Genomic DNA, 26,670 nt, shown 5'->3' with positions numbered 1-26,670 from the left:
ACAAGCGTGCGCCACCACACCTGGCTTTATTTATTTTGAAACAGGGTCTCAGCCAGATGTGGTGGCAGTCGCTTATAATCCCAGTACTTGGGAGGCTGAGACAGGAGGATCGCAGGTTCAAGGCCAGGCTCAGCAATTTAGCAAGACCCTGTTTCAAAATTTAAAAATATAGCCGGGTGTGGTGGCTAACACTTGTCATCCCAGTACTTGGGAGGCTGAAACAGGAGGATCTCGTAGGTTTGAAGCCAGCCTCAGCAGCTTAGTGAGGCTCTCGGCAAGTTAGTGAAACCCTGTTTCCAAATAAAACATAAAAATAGGGCTGGGGTGTACCCCAGAGTTAGATGGTCCCTGGCTTCCATCCCCAGTACTACAAAAAAAATTTTGAAAAATAAAAGGGTGTAATCCCAGCACTCGGGAGGCTGAGACTGGAGGATTGCGGTTGGCGGCCAGCCTCAGCTACTTAGTGAGGCCCTCTGCAACTCAGTGAGACCCTGTTTCAAAATACAGAATAAAAAATTGGGCAGGGGGTGTAGCTCGGAGGTCAAATGCCTCTGGGTTCCATCCCCAGACACCCCCAAAAAATTAAATTAAAAATAAAAGGGCTTAGGGTGTACCTCAGAGGGAAGGAAGGAAGAAACTCTTACTAGACTGCTATAAGCGTATGCCACCACACCTGGCCTTTTTTTTTTTTTATCTAGTAAAATTCAGGATGCTCTACTCTAGTTTATGACCCCTGATTCTACCCTGGGGTCTGTTCTAGAAGCACAGGCATGCATGTGTAGGCATAATCAAACAAAATTGAAATAACAGATGTCCACCAATTCTGGTCTCTATACAATGCAATTCCATTCAGATGTGAAAATAAATACATAGAGCTAGGCACACGCTCGTCATCCCAGCACTCGGGAGGCTGAGATCAGAGGATCGATGTTTGCGGCCAGCCTCAGCTACTTAGTGAGGCCCTGTTTCAAAATAAAGAATAAAAAAAAAAAAAAATAGGGCAGGGGGTGTAGCTCAGAGGTCAAATGCCCCCTGGGTTCCATCCCCAAAAACCCACAAAAGGAAAAAGAAAGGAAGGAAGGAAGGAAGGAAGGAAGGAAGGAAGGAAGGAAGGAAGGAGACAGGTTCTTGTTAAGTTGCTGAGGCTGGACTCATGGCTGGATCCTCCTACCCTCCCAATTACTGGGATTATAGGCAAGCACCACCACGCCTGGCTAAAATACTTATTTTAATTGGAAAATTGTGATGTGTGAAGGAGAACGGAGGAGCCTTGAGATGCTGTGGAACAGGGTGACCACGGTGCTGTGGTCTGACTGTCCCGCATGGAGCGCCAGGTGCCAGTGCTGGGGTGCGGCTGGGCTCTGCCCTCCCTGGGGCGAGTGGCCATGGCTGGCGGGCTCGAGGGGCTGCGGCCCCCAACACTGCCGCTTCCACCTTCCTGGCCCTTCAGCTTCCTGAAATTAGGAGGCCAATTGCTTAATAAATTTCTCAGCCTGTGATTGTGTTATAGCAACACAAAACAGATTCAGACACATGGTTAGGGGTGTGTGTGTGTGTGTGTGTGTGTGTGTGTGTGTGTGACTAGAGATTGAACCCAGGGGCATTCTCTCTCTGAACTATATCTTATCCCTATTGTGTTTGTTTTGAAACAGGGTCTCATTATGTTGCTGGGTGCCTCCCACATCACTAACGCTGTCCTCGAACCTGCGATCCTCCTGTCTCTGCCCCCCAAGTACTGGGATTCTGGGTGTGCACCAACACACTCAGCTCTAGTTATTTTTTGATGATGGGAAACAAATGAATTTGTGTGTGTGTGTGTGTGTGTGTGTGTGTGTGTGTGTGTGTGTTACTGGGGATGGAACCCAGGGACATTCTACCTCCGAGCTACGCCCCTAGCCCTACTTTTTATTCTTTATTTTGAAACAGGGTCTCACTGAGTTGCAAAGGTCCTCACTAAGTAGGAGGCTGTCCTTGAACCTGCCTAGAACCTAGAATTCCTTTTTCTAATGTGTATTTCCTAATTTTTCTATACAATATTTTATATTGTTTTCCTTTAAAAAGGAAATAAATTACTACAATAAGATGGGCATTGTGGCCCATGCCTGTAATCCCAGTACTTAGGAGGTTGAAATAGGAAGATCACAGGTTTAAGGACAGCCTCAGCAACGTAGTGAGACTCTCAGGAACTTTCATGAGATCCTGTTTAAAAAAAAAAAAAAAATAAGCCAGGCATGGTGGCAGATGCTTATAATCCCGGCATTCAGGAGGCTGAGACTGGAGGATCACAGTTCAAGGACAGCCTCAACTACTTAGTGAGGCCCTTTGCAACTCTGTTTCACAAAAAATAAAATAGGGCAGGGGGTGTAGCTTGGAGGTAGAATGCCCCTAGGTTCCATCCCCAGTACCACAATCAATCAATCAATCAATAAATAAATAAATAAATAAAATAAAGCCAGGGGGAGCTGGGTGTGGTGGCAGGCACACGCTTGTAATCCCAGCCTTCGGGAGGTTGACATGGGAGGATCCAGGTTTGTGGACAGCCTCAGCTACTTAGGCCTTTTGCAACTTAGTGAGACCCTGTTTTGTCTTTTTTTTTTTTTTTTTTTTTTTTGTGGTACTGGGGATGGAACTCAGGGGCATTCTACCTCTGAGTGACACACCCAGCCCTAATTTTTTATTCTTTATTTTATTTTATTTTATTGTGGTACTGGGGGTGGAACCCAGGAGCTTTCTACCTCCAGGCTACACTCCCAGACCTATTTTATACTTTATTTGGAAACAGGGTCTCACTAAGTTGCTGGGAGCCTCACTAAGTAGCTGAGGCTGGCTTCGAACCTGAGCGAACCCAGGGGCATTTGACCTCTGAGCTACACTCCCTGCCCTATTTGTATTCTTTATTTTGAAACATGGTCTCACCGAGTTGCAAAGGGCCTCACTAAGTAACTGAGGCTGTTCTTGAACAGTGATCCTCAGGTCTCAGCCTCCCGAATGCTGGGATTGCAAGCGTGCACCACCATACCCAGCCCACAGTGAGACTCTGTTTTAAAAATAAATAAATAATAATAATAATAATAATAATAATAATAATAAATAATAATAAAAACAGGGCTGAGAGTGTAGCTGGAAGGTAGAATGCTCCTAGGTTCCACACCCAGTCCCAGAAAAAAAAAAAAAAAATTAGAGCTGAGTGAAGCTCGGAGTCAGAACCACCCTGGGTTCAATCCCCAGTACTGCAAAAAATTAAACAGAGTATTCCTAGCCTGTCCTTCAAGGGGTGTAATTCATCTGTGGCTCTCTGAGGCTTGTCCAGAAGCAGCAGTTCAGAGACCCAATGCTTTTTGCTTGTAGCTGTAGCCACATGCGACAGCTGCTTTTGCTAAGCATACCTGGCTGGGTTCTCAGTCCCAGCACTCGCCGGTGCAGAGGGCGCAGTGTACTGGAAAGCTTATCTGGCCCCATGACCTCACCCAGGGAAGCTCGGGGTGGGGGTGGGGGTCGCAGGCCCGGCACAGGGAGCTGCTTTCTCCCAGCAACCAGGCTTTAGCGGGGTGGAGGGTTGGAAACCCGCCTTGCTTGGCCTGGCGGCCCTGGGCGGCTGCCTTTCTGCAACTGGTCCACTGGCAAGTGAGATGAAACCAGGTCCCTGGAGGCTGGCTCAGCAGTTAGTGATAGTTGTGAGGAGCGGACACAGGCCCGAGGAAGACTTGGCAGAGCTTTGGATTCACTCAACGTGTTGGCATTTGTTAGGAGAAAACGGGGCGCGGGCGGGGCTCGGCGGTAGAGTGCTTGCTTAGCGCGTGAGGCCCTGGGTTCAATCCCCAGCACGGCTCTGGCGAGCCCTGTGCTCTTCTGTTTAAGTTTTCTTTTTTTATTTTTTGCTGGTACTGGGGTTCCTGGAAGCCCTTCTACCTCCGGGCTACACTCCCATACCTATTTTTACATTTTTACTTGGAAACAGGGTCTCCTAAGCCAACGCGCGGCTGGCTTCGAACCTGCGCGATCCTCCTGTCTCTGCCTCCCAAGCGCGGGGATTACAAGCGTGTGCCACCACGCCCGGCTAAGTTTTCAACTTGTTTCACCCCAAATTTCTCTTCTCACCCAGACCAAATGTCACTTTCCCCTGCGAACCACCTAAGTCCATTGGGTCTGCAATTTTTTGTTTGTTTGTTTGTTTGTTTGTTGTTGTTATTGGTGGTGGTACTGGGGATAGAACCCAGGGACATTCTACCTCCAAGCGACACCCCAGCCTTATTATTTTTTTTTCATTCTCTATTTTGAAACAGGGTCTCACTAACTTGCGAGGGCCTCGCCAAGTAGCTGAGGCTGTCCGTGAACCACGCTCCTCCTGTCTCAGCCTCTCGAATGCTGGGATTACAAGCGTGCCCACCGCACCCGGCATGGTCAGCACTTTTGTAAGAGTCACATAACTGCCTTCTTTCCCTCATTCAGCCAGCGATGTTCAGCAGGTATCATGAGCCACACTTGTAATCCCCCCGCTTGGGAGGCTGAGACAGGAGGATAGATAGCACAGGTGTGAAGCCAGCGTCACCTTCTTAGTGAGGCTCTCAGCAACTTAGTGAGACCCTGTTTCCAAATAGAATATAAAATAGGTCTGGAAGTATAGCCTGGAGGTAGAAAGCCTCTGGATTCCACCCCCAGTACCACCAAAAAAAAAAAAAAAAAAAAAAATCCTGTGGCCTGGCCTGGGCATAGAAAAGGTAAGCTCCATGTGCTGTTTTAAAGCACCCATAGTTGATGGGCAACCAGTACGCCCACTACAGCAGAGGTAAAAGCAAGGTAGACTCTTGACCCTTGCACTTAGTAAATGCGCTGCCCAGAGACAAAGAGGCACCTCCTGGCTAAGAAACAAGTCACTAGTCCATTGCCTTGGTAACTCTGATGAAAACACACCAAGCCGGGCATGGTGGCACACACTTGTGACCCCAGTACTTGGGAGGCTGAGCCAGGAGGATCGTGGTTCACGGACAGCCTCAGCTACTTAGTGAGGCCCTCTGCAACTCAGTGAGACCCGGTTTCAAAATAAAGAATAAAAAATAGGACTGGGGGGGGTAGCTCAGAGGTAAAATGCCCCTGGGGTTCCATCCCCAGACCCACAAAAAAAAAAAAAAAAAAAAAAAAAGGAACATACCAATAAGAAAACTTTATTTAAAGGCCGTGAACGGAGAGGGAGCTGAGTTCCATTTTGGGGCTTTCCAGCGTGTCTGCCAGGCCTAGTACTTTCCTTCTCTTTCATTTCTGTTTTCTACTAATTTGGTAATAAAGACTCGTTGAGGCTGCACCAAACTTAGTTTAAATTTAAACCAAACATTAGTTTAAATTTCCATATTCAACAAATTCTAGTTAAGTGAGGAAAAAGAGCCCACAGCGTCATTACTAAGACAGGAGGATTGCAGGTTCAAGGCCAATCTCTGTAACTTAGCAAAACCCTCAGCAACTTAGACCCTGTTTTAAATTTTTTTTTTTAAAAAAGGGCTAGCCGGGCGTGGTGGCGCGCACTTGTAATCCCAGCATGTGGGAGGCTGAGACCAGAGGATCGCAGTTCGCAGACAGCCTCAGCTACTTAGTGAGGCCCTCTGCAACTCAGTGAGACCTGGTTTCAAAGTAAAGAATAAAAAATAGGGCAGGTGGTGTAGCTCGGAGGTCGAATGCCCCTGGGTTCCATCCCCAGACCCACAAAAATAAATAAATAAATAAATAAATAAATAAATAAATAAATAAATGGGCTGAGGACATACTTTATGGGTATAAAGTCCTTGAGTTCAATCCCTTGTACAAAAAAAAAAAGTAATCAGTAATGTCGGAAGTCAGGAGGGACATGATCTGGGGCTGTTCATTGTTAGGAGCCATGAGGCCCGAGGCTGCTCGTGTTTTGCTCATGGCGTGGTGAGTTTGCACGGCCACGTGCATTTTGTTGAGAAGACCACAGAAGATGTGCTTAGGAGTCATGCTTTTTGTTTTTGTTTTGTTTTGTTTTGTTTTGTTTTGTTTTGTTTTGTTTTTGCAGTGCTGGGGATGGAGCCGAGGACCTTTACTACTGAGCTATATCCCTGGCTGGATTAATAGATACCTTTATGAGAATATTATACTCTTTTGTGTGTATGTGGTATTGGGGATTGAACCTAGGGGAGTTCTACCTCCAAGCTACACCCCAAGTCCTATTTTATTTTTTCTTTTGAAACAAAGCCTCACTAAGTTGCTGAGACTAGCCCTGAACCTGCATCCTCCTGTCTCAGCCTCCCAAGTACAGAGATTCTTGGCATGTACCACTTCACCCAGCTGAGAACATTATACGTTAATAATATTTACATTATAAAACACAAATACTTTTTTCCTTTTTTAATAAATTTTTATTGGTGCATTGTAGTCTGACATCTCAATGGGATAAAAAAAACTTGTGGAGATATACCTGCACACATCACCCAGTCAGGCCCCACCCAATCTCTAACCCTTCCCTCCCCCTCCCTCCTACCCAGGCTTGGCTTCCTGATTGACTTTGATATGTTAAGTGCATCATGTGCTTTAAAGAGTTTCCCTCATCCTCCCTCCCATCCCCTCAGATATGTCACCCTCACTGCTCCTCTATGAGGTCCCTTCTTCATCTAGAGTTCCTCCTGTTACCCATTTCTCCCTAATGTTTTTCACATTAAGGAAAGCATCTGATTTCTTTTTTTGTGTGACATTTCACTGTAAATGCCATAATTTTGCTCTCCCTTATGGCTGGGCAAAAGTCCACTGTGTACATATCCCGTAGTTTTGAAATCCACTCATCCGTTGAAGGACATCTTGGCTGGTCCCACAGTTTGGCAATGGTGAACTGTGCAGCTATGAACACGGTTGTCATGCATTAGTTTGGTATTTTGGTTTTCATTCTTCTTGGTAGACACCCAGAGGTGGTCTTGCTGGGTCATATGCTAAGTTCATTTTCCTTCTTCTGAGGATCTTCTACACAGTTCTCCAAAGTGGGTGCACCAACTTGCAATCCCACCAACAGTGTATTAGAGCTTCTATTTCTCCACACTTAGTCCCGCTTACTGAAAACCTGAAAGCCAGAGGTGAGTAACTTTGACAGGACGATCCACTCACAACCAATTTTTTTTTTTTTAAATAGTGGTCACTTGGATCTGGGAATCTGCTGAGAGATGAGGTAAGGCAGCAGCAGCTTCTATTGCTTCCTGGCCACACAGTTGAAGAAACCCGCTGGCCCTTTGCTGTGAAGCAGGCCCCAGTTCCAGACCTGCCACACAACAGGCTCCAGGTCCCCCAGCCTTGCTGGCTCCAGATGCAGGCTCAACCCATGGCAGGTTCCGGGCCCAGCCTCGCTAGCTCCAGACCTGCCCTCGCTGTGCGACCGGCTCTGGTTACTGTCACCATGGGCATGACGTTTACAGAGGTTCCTATTTTCATATATATATATATATGAAAACAGCACATGTCATTTGCAAAAGCCGAGAGTCCAATTTTCTAGCAGCAATGGATTTTATCTGCCTACTGAAAGTGGAGGCTCACAGCCTCACCATGGAGGGCAGGATCCGCTGCTCCAAGCACACCCTGACCCCCAGCACAGCACAGAGGAGGGCAGTGGCCATGAGCTGAAGTCTCCTGGGACCTCTAGTGCAGCGAATTGGCCCAGCAATACAGGTGGGGCTCCCTCCGACTTGCCCTGTACATTTTTCTCACGTAGTATGTTGTCCAGAGTTCCTGCACATGTGTGGTAAGAGCTTTTGGAGAGATTTCCTCAAAAATTCAAGGTGGATTTGGTTTGGTATTTTGGTTTTCATTCTTTTTGGTAGATACCCAGAGGTGGTATTGCTGGATCCTATGCTAAGTTCATTTTCCTTCTTCTGAGGATCTACACTGTTCTCCAAAGTGGTTGCACCAACTTGCAATCCCACCAACAGTGTATTAGAGCTTCTATTTCTCCACGCTTATTCCCGCTTACTGAAAACCTGAAAGCCAGAGGTGAGTAACTTTGACTGGATGATCCACTCACAACCAATTTTTTTTTTTAATAGAGGTCACTTGGATCTGGGAATCTGCTGAGATTAGGTGAGGCAGCGGCAGCTTCTAGTGCTTCCTGGCCACACAGTTGAAGAAACCCGCTGGCCCTTTGCTGTGAAGCTGACCCAGTTCCACGCCTGCCGTGCAGCAGGCTCCAGAGGCCTCACTGGCTCTAGACCTGCCTCTGCTGCAGGGCAGGCTCCGGGCCCAGCCTTGCTGGCTACAAACAAAACTTTTCCTTACATAGTATGTTGTTCAGAGTTCCTGAGCAGGAACAGTCTACTTTTGGAGAGATTTCTTCAAAAATTCAAGGTGGATTTGGTTGGATCGGTCTGCCTCTCCTGAATACTGGCCGCCATCCCCTTCTTGGTCTCTCCTAGAGTATGTTGTTAAGTATCCCGTGCATGTGTGGCAGGGGCAGTCTGCTTTCTGATCTCTTCTGGGATATCCCTCCAAAAATCACCTTTCTTGCAGTGGCGGGCGCCGCATTGCAATCTTGCCTCTAATTCCGCCATTTTCCACTCTCTCTCCTATATTTCAGATAGAAAGTCATGACTAGAAATGTTTCTTGTGTTGTCCCGATCAGCTATTAAATCAAAGTCTGTTGTCCAGGGTTTCTCAGGGGGTGCATATCTTTATTCGGCTGCTGCTGACCATCACCACTGTGGCCATGGTCGTCGCTGCAGCTGCAACTGCAGCCGCCGCCATCTTTCTCCCTCTTCAATATTTTTTAATAAAAGAAAACAGTACAAGTCTTTTGCAGGAGTTGGGGGCCCAAGTACTTAGTAGCGATGTGTTTTATCTCCTCGCCAAGAGCGGAGGCCACAGCTTCACCACGGAGAGCAGGTTCTGCTGCTCTGCGCACCCAGCCCCAGCGCTGCGCAGAGGAGCGCGGTGGCCAGGAGCGCCCTTGGCTTGCGGGACGAGCAGGGCCAACAGACCAGACTATGTGGGGCTCCATCTGACACGCCCCGAACAGTTTTCTTACATAGTATGCTGTCCAGAGTTCTGAGCATGTGGGGCAGGTGCAGTCTACTTTCAGGGAGATTTCCCCAAAAGTTCAGGGTGGATCAGAATTAATCTACCTGCCTCTCCCTGATACTGGCCCCTGCTGCCACCATCTTGGCCCTCCTCCCAAGCATTTCTCTTACATAGTATGTTGTGCAGAATTCCTGAGCACGTGGGGTGGGAGCAGTCTCTTTTTTTGGGGAGCTTTCTCCAACAGTTCAAGGCGGGTTGGATTGGATTTATCTACCTCTCCCAAATACTGGCCACCGCTGCTGCCACTATCTCTGCCATCTTGGTCTGTCTCTTCTTATATTTTAGTTAGGAAGTCATGGCTATAAATGTCTCTATAGATTGTCCCGATCAGATATTAAACCAATATCTGCTGTCTGGGGTTTCTCAGAGGAAAACCTGTCCTATTTGGCCGCTGCCAGGTATTGTTGTCACTGCGACCGCGGCCGCCGCCGTCTTCGAATCTTTTTTTCCACAAATACTTTTTAAAAGACTTCATTAGCTTGGTGTGGTGGCGCACGCTTGTAATCCCTGCGCTTGGGAGGCGGAGACAGGAGGATCATGCAGGTTCGAAGCCAGCCGGGCTGGCTTTAAGAGACCTTGTTTCCAAATAAAAATATAAAATAGGTCTGGGAGTGTAGCCCTAAAGTAGAAGGGCTTCCAGGAACCCCAGTACCACCCAAAATAAAAAAAAATAAATAAAAATAAAAGACTTCATTAAATTGGAAACCCCAGTAAGTCAGCGAAAGGTCCCCTTGGGGTGGGACACATCGAAACTGAGTTCTGGTGCCTTTTTTCTAGTGCTCTTTCTGTTTCTCCCAGGAATCCCAGCTCTACTTTGCCCCCAAACAGCCCTCTCAAGAGGTAACCTCAGAATACTTGAGAAATAAAATACTTTTGTTTTTCTATTTTGAAAGTAGGGGGGGGATCATGTAAGACTGTAACAGAAAACTAGAGCACGTCCCTCTGAACGTGAACTCGGCGTACCTTGCACATCCCAGCAGTCAAAAGATATGAGAGACTTTCATGTGCCCAGAGCACACTAATTATGTTATCTTAGTCTCCCCCACCCCCGTGTACTGAGGATTGAACCCAGAGGCTCTCAACCTTCTAGCTACACCCCCAGCCCGATTTTATTTCTCATTTGAAAGCAGGGTCTTGCTAGGTTGATGAGAGTCTCACTACTTGCTGAAGCTGTTCCCAAACCTTTAGATCTGCCTGTCTCAACCTCCTAAGTACTGTGCCCCATAGCAAGCTATTTTAGTATTTTATATATTTTTTAAAAGTTCTACCTGGGAATCTTGGTGCAGACCTGTAATTCCAGTGCCTGGGAGGCTGAGACAGGAGGATCCAAGGTTCAAGGCCAGCCTCAGTAATTTAGGAAGACCCTCAGGGTCTTAGCTAGACACTGTTCCAAAATAAAAGTAAGGCTGGAGGTGTAGCTCAGAGGTAGAATATCCCTGGACTCCATCCCCAGCACCACATACACAGGTGCGCGCGCGCACACACACACACACACACACACACACACACACACACACACACACTTAGAATTTTTCTAAGACTGTGAGCTGTGCACAGCAGGATCTTACTGCTCAGTCCTTTTTTGGGGGGAGAGGGATGCTGGGAATCGAACCCAGGGGCATTCTACCTCTGAGCTAAGCCCCCGGGCCTACTGTATTTTTATTTTTTTTATTTTGAAACGGGGCCTCCCTAAGCTGCTGAGGCTGGCTGCTAACCTGTGATCCCCCTATTTCAGCCTCCCCACGTGCACCGGGAGCCCAGAGCGCTGAAGGGTGCAGTGTCGCCCTGCCGTGTTCTTCTTAGCTACTGGTGATGAGTCTACAGGTACGATCGAGCCGGGCGTGGCGGCCACAGCCGTAATCCCTGCACTAGGGAGGCCGAGAGAGGAGTCACGGGTTCACCGTCAGTGACGGTGTAAGGCTCTCGCAGTTTAGTGAGACCCTGTTTCAAAATAAAATAGGGCTGCAGGGTAGCTCAGTGGTAGAATACCCTTGGTTTTAATCCCTAGTACCACACACCAAAAAACAAGTATAACATCCCCGGGTGCAGTGGCACACACCTATAATCCCAGCTACTCCGGAGGCTGAGGCAGGAGGATGGCGCGCTCAAGACCCACCTGGACAGCCTAGGAGGACCCTGTCTGAAACAGAGCAGAAGGCTGGGGATGGGGCTCAGCGGTAAGAAAGCCTGAGTTCAATTCCCAGTACAAAAAAAAAAAAAACCATGGTAAAATAAAATGTCTGATTATAGAATTTTAATTGAATAATTCCAAGAGGATGGAGCTGAGAAAAACTCATTTAGATACTCCACCAGCAACTGAACAGCCAATTCTCATGTGCTTAGTTAGGTGTGTGCGTGCGTGTGTGTGCGTGTGTGGGTGTGTGTGTGTTACTACTGGGATTGAACCCAGGGGCATGCCATCTCCAAGCAACACCACCAACCCCTTATTTTTTATTTTTTGGGGGAAGGTACTGGGGGTAGAACCCAGGGGCATTCTACCTCCAAGCTACACCCCCAGCCCTACTTTTTATTCTTTAAGTCAGGGTCTCACTAAGTTGCAAAGGTCTCACTAAGTTGCAGAGGGCCTCCCTAAGTAGCTGAGGCTGTCTGCGAACCGTGATCCTCCTTTCTCAGTCTCCCAAATGCTGGGATTACAAGAGTGCGCCACCACGCCCCACTGCCCCTTTATATTTTTTATTTGAAACAGGGTCTCACTAAATTGCTGAGGCTGTCCTTGAACCTTCAATCCTCCTATCTCAGCTTCCTAAGCACTGGGATTACAGGTCTATGCCACCATGCCAAGCTCAACTCTTTTTCTTTTTTTTTTTTAATAATATAAAGATCGCCGGGCGTGGTGGCGCACGCTTGTAATCCCCGCGCTTGGGAGGCTGAGACAGGAGGATCACACGGGTTCGAAGCCAGACTCAGCTACTTAGTGAGGCTTTCAGCAACTTAGTGAGACCCTGTTTCCAAAAAAATATAGAAAAGGTCTGGGAGTATAGCACGGAGGTAGAAAGCCTCTGGGTTCCACCCCCAGTACCACCAAAATAAATAAATAAATAAATAAATAAATAAATAAATAAATAATATAAAGATCAACCCAGGTGTGATAGCACACACTTGTGATCCCAATATTTGGGAGGCTGAGTCAAGAGGATCACAGGTTCAAGGATAGCCTCAGCAAGTAGTGAGACCTAGAAAAACCTTGCTTGGAAATAAAAATAAAAGAGAGCTGGGGATGTAGCTGGGAGATAGAATGCTCCTGGATTCAGTCCCCAGGAAAACATACATACATACACACACACAGTAATACAAAGATCGAACTGGAGCCGGGCGTGGTGGCACACGCTTGTAATCCCAGCACTTGGGAGGCTGAGACAGGAGGATCGCACAGGTTCGAAGCCAGCCTCAGCTACTTGGGCCCTCAGCAACTTAGTGAGACCCTGTTTCCAAATAAAATATAAAATAGATCTGGGAGTATAGCCCGGAGGTAGAAAAGCCCCTGGGTTCCACCATCAAACTGGTGATGGCACCTGCCAGTAATCTCAGTAAATGGGGAAAATGGGATGATGAGGCAGAAAGATTGAAGGTTTGAGGCCAGTCTTGGTGAGATCCTGTCTCCAAATAAAAATGTTAAAAGGTTTGAGGGTCTGTTTCAAAAAAATAGACTAAAAAATAGGGCTAGGGGTGTAGCTCAGAGGTACAATGCCCCTGGGTTTCATTCCCAGTACTGCAAAAAAAAAAAAAAAAAAAAAAAAAAAAAAAAAAAAAAGGTTTGAGGGTGTAGCTTGGAAGTAGAATGCCCTGGGTTCAATCCCCAGTACTGCAAGAGAAAAACAACAACAAAAACAAAAACCAAAGGCCAACCCGTCCCAGAGTGCAGCGGGCAGTGACGGGCGGCGCTGGCCGCGGACACAGCGCTCTCCCGTTCTCCGGTCTTATCATTCGCATTGACTTGCGCTAGTGTTTTGACCTCCAAGAAGACGTGTTAGCCAAACAGAGCGGCTTCGGTTTATTTGAGGTCTCTCAGAACGAGCATATAATTTATGATCCGAACCCAAGCACTTTTGAAGTTGAAAGGGGACACTAAAAATAATCAACAGCGCCAACTGATCCACAACAGGAGAGACCTGGGGCTGGCCGGGCGAATCAGGACATCTGGTCACTCTACCCATCTTTAGATAAGAGAGAAAAACAGGGAGTTTTCCTGTCTGCCCTATGGCAACTTGGGGTTTTGTTTTTGTTTTTGTTTTTGTGGGTCTGGGAATGGAACCCAGGGGCACTCTGTCTCTGAGCGACACCCCCAGCCCTATTTTTTATTCTTTATTTTGAAACAGGGTCTCACTGAGTTGCAGAGAGCCTAAATAGTAGGTGAGGCTGTCCTTGAACCGCAATCCTCCTATCTCAGCCTCCCAAATACTGAGATTACAAGTGTTTGCCATCACGCCTGGTTGCAGCTTGGGTTTTTGTTGTTTTGTTTTGTTTGGTCCTGGGAGGTTGAACCCAGGGCCTTACACAGGTTGTGTAATTCCTCTACCATTAAATTACACCCCAGCCCCTTTATGGTGACATTTATCAGCAACGTGCCCTGAGCACTCTCTCCATATCAGTTTGCTCCTGGCTCCCCGCCTCAACTCCCTCCTGCTTTTAAAGGCCACGCGCCTCAGTCTGACTATCTACTCTTTGCTTCCTTCTTACCTTCCTTCCTTCCTTCTTCTGAACTATACCCCAGCCCTTTTTATTTTTTGTATTGAAACAGTCTAAGTTTTTGAGAGCACTAAATTGCTGAGGCTGGCCTAAAACCTGCAATCCTTCTGTCTTAGCCTCCCAAGTACTAAGGTTACAGATGTAAGCCACTGATAGGTTGGGTCCCTCCCTTCCCACGGACCCCACAGGGGGGACAGGAGGCAGAACCCCAGAAGCGGAGACATGGCGAGAATCCAGGTGCATCAAGACTCCAGGCATCACCAGGCAGACTCCAGAGGTCACGAGACTCCAGAGGTCATGAGGGGACCTGCATTCTAGCCCCACCCCAAGACCGGCTATATAATACCCTGACTTCCTCTCTGCCATGTGACTCTGCTGACCTACTGGGACTGACTGACCTCGTGCTCATCAGCCCCTTCCCCCATGGGCGGCAGACCTCGTCCCAAGGCACCAGGTTTGATTAAAGCAGCTTTTTAATAACCTGATTGGTATTTGCCTCCTTTGTGGCTCCCAAGCTCAATTTTAACATTACAGCCACCACACCACACATTTCCTTATTTCCTTATTTGCTTGCTTTCTTTCTTTCTTTCTTTCTTTCTTTCTTTCTTTCTTTTTTTTTTTTTTTCTTTCTCTCTTTCTGTGCTGGGGATTGAACCCAGGTGCATTCTACCTCTGAGCTATACTCCCAGCCTGATTTTTTTATTCTTGATTTTAAAACAGGGTCTCACTAAGTGGCAGAGGGCCTCACTAAGTAGCTGAGGCTGGCCACGAACCCAGATCCTCCTGTCTCAGCCTCCCAGGTACTGGGATTACAAGCGTGTGCTCCCAACCTGGCTTACATTTTTTTGTTAAAAATAATACAAGCCAAATTTTAAAAAAAATACAAGCCGGGTGTGGTGGCACACGCTTGTAATCCCAGCATTTGGGAGGCTGAGACAGGAGGATCGCAGTTTGCAGACAGCCTCAGCTACTTAGTGAGGCCCTTTGCAACTCAGTGAGACCCAGTTTTAAAATAAAAAAAGAATAAAAAAATAGGGCAGGGGGTGTAGCTCGGAGGTCAAATGTCCCTGGGTTCCATCCCCCAGACCTGCAAAAGTAAATAAATAAATAAATAAATATTTTAAAAATACATTTGGGAATTGGGCATGTGGCACACACTTGTAATCCTAGTACTTGGGAGGCTGAGACAAGAGGATCGCACAGGTTCGAAGCCAGCCTCAGCTCCTTAGTGAGGCTCTCAGCAACTTAGTAAGATCCTGTTTCCAAATAAAATATAAAAATAGGGCTGGGAGTGTAGCCTGGTGGTAGAAGGCCTCTGGGTTCTATCACACACACACACACACATAATTATATATATTATATATTTTTTTTACACACACACACACACACACACACACACACACACACACACTTCAGAGCTGGGTATGGTGGCTCACACTTGTAATCCCCGTATTTGGGAGGTTGAGACAGGAAAATCACAGGTTTGCAGCCAGCCTCAGCAACACCAGGCCTTCTGCAACTTAGTGAGACTCTGGTTCAAAATAAATAATAAGAGCCAGGCGTGGTGGCGCACGCTTGTTATCTCCGCACTTGGGAGACGGAGACAGGAGGATGGCGCAGCTTCAAAGCCAGCCGCGCTGGCTTAAGAGACCCTGTTTCCAAATTTAAAAAAGTATAAAAATAGGTCTGGGAGTGTAGCCCAGAGGTAGAAGAGTTTCCAGGAACCCCAGTACCACCACAAAAAAAAAAAAAAAAAAAAAAAAAAAATACGGCTAGGTGTGGTGGTGCACGTTTGTCATCCCAGCATTTGGGAGGCTGAGACGGGAGGATCGCAGTTCAAGAACAGCCTCAGCTACTACTTAGTGAGGCTGTCTGCAACTCAGTGAGACCCTGTTTCAAAATAAAGATTAAAAAATAGGGCTGGGGGCGTGTAGCTCGGAGGTAGAATGCCCCTGAGTTCCATCCCCAGTATCACAAAAAAATAGTATTAAAAAATAAATAAACAATAAAATAGGACTGAGGCGTAGTTCACCCTTCCATTCAATCCCCAGTACCAGAAAAAACAAAAACAAAAACTTTACCTTAGGGCTCAGGGTGTAGCTCGGTGGTAGGGTGCTGGCCTAGCATATGAAAGGCCCTGGGTTCAATCCCCAGCACAGCAAAACAAAACGAAGCAAAATATAAACCACATGCATTTATCAAATGCACAAGGTCACGCTCACGGCCTTTATAAGCAGGAGGGAGTTGAGGAGGGGAGCCAGGAGCAAACTGATATGGAGAGAGTGCTCAGGGCACGTTGCTGATAAATGTCACAAATCACAGTCCTGTTAGTTGCCATGGCTGCCTTAAAAGGCAAAACCAAACCAAACCAGATGGGTGGGTCGGCCTCACCCCACCGCCTCCCCTGGTTACCTCCTCTCAGGGCCTCGGCTGGCTCCTCACGTCCTACCAGGCCCACGGTCGCCACCGCACCAGCCTCTGGTACTGAGGGTCACTTTACACGTGTGACAAGCCAGGCGTGGTGGCGACGCCCGTATTCCTAGTACTGGGGAGACTGACACAGGAAGCCCATGTTCAAGGCCAGCCTCAGCAACCTAGTGAGACCCTGTTTTAAATAAAACTTAGTTTTCATGGCAAATTTGGCGCCACTTTTGCATTTTTGTGCTATTTATTGGTAACTTCGCTGTTTTAAATGTTTCCCTAGAGCCAGACGTGGTGGCACACACCTATAATTCCAGTACCTGGGAAGCTGAGACAGGAGGATCTTAGGTTTGTGGCCCACCTCAGCTACTTAGCGAGGCCCTCTGCAACTCAGTGAGTCCCTGTTTCAAAATAAAGAATAAAAAATAAGACCGGGGAGCCGGGCGTGGTGGCCCACGCTTTTAGTCCCAGCATTCAGGAGGCTGAGACCAGAGGATCGCAGTTCATGGGCAGCCTCAGCTACTTAGTGAGGCCCTTTGCAACTCAGTGAGACTCTGTTTCAAAATAAAGAATAAAAAATAGAAATGAAGGTGTAGCTCAGAGGTAGAATGCCCCTGGGTTACATCCCCAGTACCGCAAAAAAAAAAAAAATACACACACACTCATACATACACACACACACACACACACACACACACACACACACACACACATATGACTGGAGTGTAGCTCAGAGGTAGAATGACCCTGGGTTCAATCCTCAGTACAGAAAAAAAAAAGTTAGAATTAATTAGACTTAATTAGAACAGTGTTTAGAATTGCACAATCTGAAATACTAGAAAGAGTTAATTTGATCATGAATAGCTCATATTATTCTGATTATGGACCAAGATTGTGCTAACATATAATAATTTATTCCATAATCACCAAACACATTGTCCCATTTAGAACACTTTGTTTATTCGAGGTCAACCCCAACCTATAAATAAATGATGAACTATGACATGCATCGATGTGACTTGTATATATGAAGACATTACTGCCTAAACTATTATAAGTTCTCTTGGAAATAAACAACTCAAAGAGTTTATTTTTGTCAATTATTTCTTATGACAAAAAAATGTGTTCAAAACCACACTATATGTGTGACGGGTAGGTTTTCAAATTTTTCATATGGCGTGCAGTGAGCTGTAGGAAGTGGCCTTCAGATTAAAAAAAAACATCTGGAAAAAAATAAAGGAACACGGAATTAGTAACTAATTTCATCTTTTTGAGGAAAGTTATTTGCTAATGAGTTGCCTGATGTTTGGAATTCACTTATGTAAAGTTGTTAATCCTCCCAAAAAGCTGTCGTTGAATTGCCAAAAAATAAATTCTTTTGCAATGTAGAGTGTAAAGTCTCCTAAGCATAAGCGGAGATACATGTTTTCTTTTGGCAGCAAAGGAAAGAAAACTGGAGCCCAGTTTGGTGGCGCACACCTGTGATCCAGTACTCGGGAGGCTGAGACAGGAAGACCCCAGGTTCAAGGACAGCCTCTGCTACTTAGCGAGCTCCTCGTCAACCTAGGAGACTCTGTTTCAGAACAAAAAATTAAAAAGAGCTGGAGGTGGAGCTCAGAGGTAGTATGCCCCTGGGTTCAATCCCCAGTAACACACACACACACACACACACACACACACACCAGAAAACAAAACAAAAAAGCCCAAAAAACCAACAACCAAAGAAGGAAAACTGGGCTAAAGTCAAGAATCTCATATATATCCTTTTTTTTCTTGTGGCACTGGGGATGGAACCCAGGAGCATTCTACCTCTGAGCTATATCCCCAGCCCTATTTTATTCTTTATTTGGAAACAGGGTCGCAGTCCTCCCGTCTCAGCCTCCCAAGTACTGGGATCACAAGTGTGCGCCACCACGCCCGGCTCCATATTCTATTCTCGTCACATTGATGGTGGCTCTAATTGAACCTACATATACACTTCTCATTTGGAAAGAACTGCAGGAGAGGACCAGCTTCTGTGTTGGTGGGGGGAGACAGAAAGAATGATAACTTTCTAACTCTCACCACAAATTTTATTGTTCTACAGAGGGAAGTGCCCGGGCGTGGTGGCGCACGCTTGTAATCCCAGCATTTGGGAGGCTGCGACAGGAGGATCGCAGTTCTCGGCCAACCTCAGCTACTTAGTGAGGCTCTTTGCAACTCAGTGAGACCCTGTTTCAAAATAAAGAATAAAAAATAGGGCTGGGGGTGTGGCTCGGAGGTCGAATGCCCCTGGGTTCCATCCCCAGACCCGCAAATAAATAAATAAATAAATAAATAAATAAATAAATGGGGCTGGGGATGTAGCTTGAAGGCAGAATGCCCAGGGGTTTGGTCCCTAGCACCTCAAGAAAGTCCAGAGACTTGTCTGCTCTGAAGGTGCCTGGGTCCATCGCGCCCTCTGTCTCAGGTGGAGCTGGTCACAGTGGTGCCGCCCGATTCACTGCTCCCCAAACACAGCCCAGGCCAAAGGGTGGCCCATCTCCAGTAACACACACACACACACACACACACACACACACACACACACACACACACAAATTCTAGATTATAATATCCAACCTATTTTAATGCAGCTATGTCAATTTCACTGAAGTAAGTAGTCCAAGAATGACAAACTTGGGACTTCATGGGTTAAAGCCGTTTGCAGTATATAAAGATTTCATGTTTATGGGGTGCGCGGTGTGCTCCGGGGTGTCAGCTACTCAGGAGGCTGAGGTAGGAGCATCACCTGAGCCCAAGAGTTCGAGACCAGCCCGGACAACATAGTGAGCCCCCTATCTCACAAAAGAAAAGACATCAGGCCAGGCATGGTGGCGCATGCCTGTAACCCCAGGTTTGGTTTGGGATTACAGTGAGGCTGAGACATGAACACCACAGGTTCAAGGATGGCTTCAGCAATTCATTTATTTATTCATTTATTTTTGTGGTAGTAGGGATGGAACCCAGGGGCATTGCACATCCGAGCTACACCCCCAGCCCAACTTTTTAGTCTTTTTATTTTTAAAACAGGGTCTCACTGAGTTGTGAAGGGCCTAGCTAGGTAGCTGAGGCTGTCTGCGAACCTCCATCCTCTCGTCTCCACCTCCTGAATGCTGGGATTACAAGCGTGCGCCACCACGGCGGCCGGCTTCAGCTATTTACTGAAGCCCTCAACACAGCGAGACCCTGCTTCTTTCATTCCCTGTTTGTTTGTTTGTTTGTTTGTTTGTTTTTTGTACAGAGGATCAAACCCAAGGGAATTCTGCCTCCAAGGTATACCCCCAGCCCTATTTTTTACTTTTTTTTTTTTTTTTGCAGGTCTGGGGATGGAACCCAGAGGCATTTGACCTCTGAACTACACCCCCTGCCCAATTTTTTATTCTTTTATTTGAAACAGGGTCTCACTGAGTTGCAGAGGGCCTCACTAAGTGGCTGAGGCTGTCCACGAACCGGGATCCTCTGGTCTCAGCCTCCCAAATGCTGGGATTACAAGTGTGCGCCACCACGACCGGCTCCTATTTTTTACTTTGAAGCAGGGTCTCATTAATTTGCAGAGGGCCTCACTGAGTAGCTGAGACTGGCCTCGAACCACGATCTTCCTGGTCTCCACCTTCCATGCACTGGGATTACGAGTGCCACCACACCTACCTTCTTTCTTTCTTTCTTTCTCTCCCTTCCTTCGTTTCCTTCCTTCCTTCCCCTCCCCTTCCTTCCTTCCTTCCCCTCCCCCCTCCTTCCTTCGTTTCCTTCCTTCCTTCCCCTCCCCCTTCCTTCCTTCCCCTCCCCCCTTCCTTCCTTCCCTTTCCTCCCTCCCTTCCTTCCTTCCTTCCTTCCTTCCTTCCTTCCTTCCTTCCTTCCTTTCTTCTCTTTCTTTTTTTGAGGTACTGCGGATGGGACTCGGCCTCACGGATGCTGCGCCAGGGCTCTATCACGGCGTTACATCCCCATCTCTGGTTTTCAGTATTTTTGCCGAACGCCTAGCATGCAGCAGCTGCTCAGAATGAAATGACTTACTGATAAATGCCACTGGAAATCCTGTTACGTAGCCCTGAATAAATGCGTTTGGACAGTGGTATCTGTGGGGACTTGATCCCAGAACGCGCATGGATACTGAAGCTGCGGACACTCAAGCCCCTTGTATTAAAATGACATGTAGCACTGGGGGGTGAAGTCGACAGAACATATTATGTGCATATGTAAACATTAACAAAAAATCCTATTATCTGATGTAATCATAAGGCACCAATAAAAAACTAATAATTAAATAAAATGGCATGTTTGCATACAAACTATGCATAACGTCTCATATGCCATAAATCATTTCTTGATTACTATTTATTTATTTATTTATTTATGTGTGTGTGGTGCTGGGGATTGAACCTAGGGGCATTCTGCCTCCGAGCTATACCTCCAGCCTGATTTTTTTATTCTTTATTTTGAAACAGGGTCTCACTAAGTTGCAGAGGGCCTAAGTCACTGAGGCTGGCTGTGAACCTGCGGTCCTCCTGTCTCAGCCTCCCAAGTACTAGGATTACAAAAGCATGCTCTACCACACCTGGCTTCTTTCTTTCTTTCTTTCTTCTTTCTTTCTTCTTTCTTTTTCTTTTTATGGTCCTGGGGATGGAACCCAGGGGCATTCTACCTTTGAGCTACAAGGCCAGCTCTCTTTTTTATTCTTTATTTTGAAACAAGGACTCACTAAATTGCAGAAGGCCTCATTAAGTAGCTGGGGCTGCCCATTAACAGCCATCCTCCTGTCTCAGCCTCCCAAGTCCTGAGATCACAAATGTGCGCCAAATGCCTGGCTGTGTGTGTGTGTGTGTGTGTGTGTGTGTGTGTGTGTGTATTGTGGAGATTGAGCACAGGGACTTTCTAGACCCTCAGTCTTATTTTATTTTATTTGTCTTTTTTTTTTTTTCAATACTGGGAGTTAAACCCACGAGCATTCCACCTCAGAGCTGTAATCCCAGGTCCGTATTTTTGTGTGTGTGGTACTGGGGATGGAATTTAGGAGCACTGTACCCCTGAGCTATACCCCCAGGGCAATTTTTTTCTTTTTTAGTCTATGTTTTGAAACAGGGTCTCACTGAATTGCAAAGGGCCTCGCTAAGTAGCTGAGGCTGTCTGGGAACTGCAATCCTCTGGTCTCAGCCTCCCGAGTGCTGGGATTACAAGCGTGCGCCACCATGCCCGGCTCCCAGCCCCATTTTTTATTTTTTTATCTTTTTAATCCCAGCCCCTTTTTTATTATTTTTATCTTTTTAATCCCAGCCCCATTTTAATTTTTTTATCTTTTTAATCCCAGCCCCATTTTAATTTTTTTATCTTTTTAATCCCAGCCCCATTTTTTTTTGTCTTTTTAATCCCAGCCCCATCTTTTATTTTTTTTATCTTTTTAAGTGTTTGTAGCTTTATTTAAGCATGCTGGTGGTGTCTATTCGTTTTCCTGGCTGCTCAGCCTGGTGTCAGGTTGGTGACTCTGCTGGCCAGCGGGCCTGCTCTTCCCATGAGGGCTTTGCGGTTCTTGGAGACGTGGGCAATCTCGCACAGGAAGGTTCTTTGCGCATCTGGGCCCTTCCAGGTCCTTGGCGTTGTGGACCAGGGGCTTCTGGAAGCCGCCGGCAGCTTGTGCTTGGTGTCTTGTTGCTCCCGTACCCGAAGTTGGGCATCAAAATCTAGCCCTTGAATCGTATCCGCACTTGGTGCTCAGTACCTCTGGGTCTCCGCCAGTTCCGCTGAATTTCCAGATGAATTTCTTGGTCCTTTTATGGACAATCTTAGGCTTCATGAGGGGCCTGAGGACGGCCACTGTGCCAAGTGGGAGACGGCTGCCACCTCCATAGGCAGCGCGGAGGAGGAGAAGGGGGTGCCCGTAAGGGTGATGGCGCCCCATTTTTTATTCTTTATTCTTTGAGACAGGGTCTCACTAAGTTGTGAATGGCCTCAGTAAGTAGTAGCTGAGGCCACGAACCTGTGATCCTCCTGTCTCAGCCTCCCAAGTACTGGGATTACAACCCTGCGCCACCACGCGTGGCTATTTTTTTAAATTTTGAGACAGGATCTTGCTAGGTATCTGAGGGCCTTGCTGTGCTGCTGAGGCTGGTCTGGAACCTGAGGTCCTCGCTCGGGCCTCCCAAGAACTGAGATGAAGGCGGCCTGCAGGGTCACTGCACTTTCCAAGTGGAGACTTGCCGGCGGGCGCGAGGCTCCGGATGCCCCGGGTTTTCCTTCATCGCTGTCCAGTTCTTTCCTGGGACAGGCTGCCTCAGGGACGTCGTGGCGTGGGGACAGGGCGGCTGTGGAGTCTCACAGAAAGACCCAGATTGGGTTACACCAGAAGCTTTTTATCTTTTTTTTGTTATTTCCCCGCAGCAGCTGGGCTCTTTTGAAGGCTGGAATGACTTCAATCCATTATTTGCATGGTCTTCCATTTAGAAAGTTCATGGGCAGATTGTGTCCTGACATGGTATATATATAAATATATATTTTGTACTGGGGATGGAATGCAGGGTCATTCTACCTCTAAGCCACACCCCCAGTCCAATTTTTTTTTTTTTTTTTTGGTATTGGGGATAGAACCCAGGGGCATTCTACCTCCAAGCTACACCCCCAGCCCTATTTTTTATTCTTTATTTGGAAACAGGGTCTCACTGAGTTGCAGAGGGCCTCACTAAGTAGCTGAGGCTGTCTGCAGACCGCGAGCCTCCAGTCTCAGCCTCCCATGTGCTGGGATTACAAGCCTACGGCCACCACTCCCGCTCTGACATGGTATAATTTTCTGCATGGATTTTGTAAAGTTTCTACTTAGACATTTTTCTTTCTCTCCCTTTACAAATCTGAAGGCCCGACGACACAGGCAAAGGTATATTAAATAAAAGGAACCCACAGCTTTATTTAATAGTGGAGCAGTAAGCTGGGGGTGGTGGGCACGCTTGTAATTCCAGCATTTGGGAGGCTGAGACAGGAAGATCGCGGTTCGTGGACAGCCTCAGCTACTTAGTGAGGCCCTCTGCAACTCAGTGAGACCCTGTTTCAAAAACTAAAAAGACGCGCGTGGTGGCGCACGCTTGTAGTCCCGCGCCTGGCAGGCAGAGACAAGAGGATCGTGCAGGTTGGAAGCCAGCCGCGCTGGTTTAAGAGACCCTGCTTCCAAATCTAAAAAGTATATGTATGTATGTATGTATGTATGTATGTATGTATGTATGTATAAAATAGGTCTGGGAGTGTATCCCGGAGGTAGAAGGGTTTCCAGGAACCCCAGTACCACCAACAAAACAAAACAAAAACTAAAAAGACTAAAAAATAGGGCAGGGGGGTAGCTCGGGGGTGCACCGCCCCTGCGTGCCATCCCCAGAGCACGGCACCGCCGCGGTGGCGGCGTTTAACATTCTTTGGCGGGGTCACTTCATCCCCAAAGAAAGTGGCGGCGCCGAGCGGGAGCCCCGGGACCGCGCCGAGCACCGCAGGACCCGGCGGGGGTCGACCGCCCCGCGGGGGGCGCAGGGCGGCCGGAGTCACGTTTCGCGGAGGGAAGTGAAATAAGAGGGCGGCGCCCGGAGGCGGGCGTCACTGCGGCCGGGAGCCGGGCCGAGCCGAGCCGCGGAGCCCAGCCCGAGCCTCGGCCGCCCAGCCCGCGCCATGCGGCCGCCCGGCCCGCGCTGGGCGCTGGCGCTGCTGGCCCTGGGCGGCGCGGGGCTGTGCCTGGGGGGCCCGCAGCCCGCGCCCCGCGCCCGGAGCAAGTAAGTGCGCCCCGGACCCCGAAACCCGGACACGAACCCAGACCCCTGCGCCCCGGACCCCCAAACCCGGCCACGAACCCTGCGCCCCGGACCCCCAAACCCGGCCACGAACCCTGCGCCCCGGACCCAGACCCCTGCGCCCCGGACCCCCAAACCCGGCCACGAACCCTGCGCCCCGGACCCCGAAACCCGGCCACGAACCCTGCGCCCCGGACCCCCAAACCCGGCCACGAACCCTGCGCCCCGGACCCCGAAACCTGGCCACGAACCCTGCGCCCCGGACCCCCAAACCCGGCCACGAACCCTGCGCCCCGGACCCCCAAACCCGGCCACGAACCCTGCGCCCCGGACCCAGAGCCCTGCGCCCCGGACCCAGACCCCTGCGCCCCGAACTTTGCGCCTCGGACCCCGAAACCCGCGCCCCGACCTCGAACCCTGCGTCCCGAAACTAGAAACCCGGGTCCCGGACCCCAAAATCCGGAAAACGATCCCGAACCCAGCGCCCCATATCCCGAAATCTGCGCCTAGGACCCCGCGTCCCGGATCCCGGACCCCCAACCCTGCGCCCCGACCCCGCGCCCTGCTCCTCCCGGCTGGCGCCGACGGGCGCGGGGTCCCGCTCTGCCCAGCGGCTCCCCGGCCCCGCGCCCGCGCCCCCGGCCCTCGCCGGCCTCACCCACCTCACCCACCCCGCTCTGCCCCCAGGCACTGGTGCGCCTTCGTGGTGAACAGGAACGTGAGCTGCGCCGTGCAGGAGGGAGCCGAGAGCTTCGTCCAGGCGCAGTACAGCTGTGCCTGGGGCCAGAAGCCCTGCCCGTCGGCGCTCGTGTGAGTCCTGGGCCGGGGCGGGGTGGGGGCAGCACCCTCAGACCCCGAGGAGTGGACGCGGAGGACGCTCGGGGCTGGAGTCTGAGGTTCCCGGGCCCTGGGGGAGGATGAGCGCACCCCACACTCCTCTCTCTCGGTTTCATTGATAACATAAAGCAGCTGGACCAAATTAGATCCATACTGGTGTCGTGGGGGCCGCGGAAGATTCCAAAATGCGCACTGCTGAAAACGTTTGGATGTAGGATTAGCTGAGAAGTTTGGCCAGCGAGTGTTCCAACACAGGCACGGTCCCAGTGCTCCCACTAAAACCGATCTCTTCAGTATGGTAGATCTCTAAACTAACAGTAGCAGGAATGTTTTGCTTAGAAGTCTACTTTTTCAGCCGGATATGGTGTGCGCGCTTGTAATCCCAGGACTTGGGAGGCTGAGACAGGAGGAGCACAGGTTTGAAGCCAGCCTCATCAACTTAGGCTCTCAGCAGTTCAGCTAGACCTTGTTTGAAAATAAAAAATAAAACTGGGCTAGAGGTGTGTGGCATGTACTGCACACACACACACACACACACACACACACACACACACACACACACACACACAAACTGCCTTCTCAAGTTAAATTTGGGGATTCGCTAGGTGGTTAATGGTCCTTAAAGACAAGGGCATGGTGGCACAAATATGTAATTTCAGTCCTGGGGAGGTTGAGACTTTAGGATCGCAGATTAGGAGACCAGCCTCGACAGTTTAGTGAGACTCCGAGCCGCTTAGACCCTGTTTCCAAAGAAAAAATAAACTATGGCTGACAGTGTAGCTCAGAGGTAGAGTGACCCCAGGTTCACTATTAAAAATCAGTATATTAAAAAAAAGCAAGGGGAAGAATTAATCATCTTTTTGCTTATAAAGATTTCGCCATCTTAAAAGAGGAAGCCACGCCACGGGCACAGATCGCGCCCAACAGGTCACGCTCCCTCGACTGTCACCAGGCTTTTGTGCAAGTCGGACGTCGGAAGATGGGCCGCCGTGAATGAAGGCTGTTGTGACGTGGGGATTGTTCTCCACTGAGAATGCGCCGTTTGTCTTAGAACACAGCTGACACTACAGCAGAGAAGGCAGCAGGCGTTTGTGGGGAGGCACACAGTGAACGCCGAGGGGGAGGGGCACTGGACCCCGGGACTGGGGGCTCAGCAGGGCTCTGACGGGAGGGCAAGGCTGACCTTGAGTCACGTAGAGCCGGTCACACAGTTGGATAGGTGGCGGGATACCGGACTGTCACCCCCTTAGCTGGGCATGCACTTCCTCAGCCAGCCCAGGGTCAGCGTCCCCAAGTGGAGGGACAGAGCAGGGCGGATTCTCACAGGGACCAAGTGCTAAGTAGTCAACATTGTTTGAATGGATTGGTTTGAAATGAAAAATGGTTAGCTAGGAAAAAGTTATTTTGTTATACATATTCTATATATATGTTGTGTGTGTGTGTGTGTGTGTGTGTGTGTGTGTGTGTGTGTGTGTGTGTGTTACTGGAGATGGAACCCAGGGGCATTCTACCTTGGAGATACGCCCCCAGCCCTATTTTTTATTCTTTATTTTGGAACAAGGTCTCACTGAGTTGCAAAGGGCCTCACTCAGTAGCTGAGTCTGTCTACGCCATCCTCCTGTCTCAGCCTCCGGAATGCTGGGATTACAAGCGTGCGCCACCACGCCCCGCTAAGAATCATTTAGCTAAGAATCATTTAATGTAACAAAAAACGCTGCCTATGTGGGGACAGAGCCAAGAAGCTGCAGGAAGAGATGGATGCCTCAGAGGCTGAGGGGGTTCTCTGGGGATCAGGAGGTGGGCAGAGGGACTCAGCCAAGTATTAGCACTTGTTACCCCTCCAGAGCCCTGGGCACCCGCAGCCTCC

General features: G+C 48.7%; 1 protein-coding gene across 1 annotated transcript in view; it reads left to right on the top strand.

Annotated features, from left to right (window-relative positions):
- Positions 1 to 23,847: 23,847 nt before the first annotated feature.
- The window catches only part of EMILIN2 (elastin microfibril interfacer 2), a gene marked incomplete at both ends in the record, with an annotated part of 45,006 nt that continues 42,183 nt past the window's right edge, over positions 23,848 to 26,670 (top strand). Inside the window, 2 exons of the mRNA XM_080714419.1 lie at positions 23,848 to 23,948; positions 24,654 to 24,776. Of these exons, the coding sequence (XP_080570545.1) occupies positions 23,848 to 23,948; positions 24,654 to 24,776 (224 nt within the window). The remainder of the gene's footprint in view (positions 23,949 to 24,653; positions 24,777 to 26,670) is intronic.

Source organism: Muscardinus avellanarius (genome assembly GCF_963383645.1).
Source record: "Muscardinus avellanarius genome assembly, chromosome: 17".
In the NCBI taxonomy this organism is placed as follows: domain Eukaryota; kingdom Metazoa; phylum Chordata; class Mammalia; order Rodentia; family Gliridae; genus Muscardinus; species Muscardinus avellanarius.
Note: the sequence above shows the minus strand (reverse complement) of the source record. Positions and strands in the feature narration are given on the sequence as shown.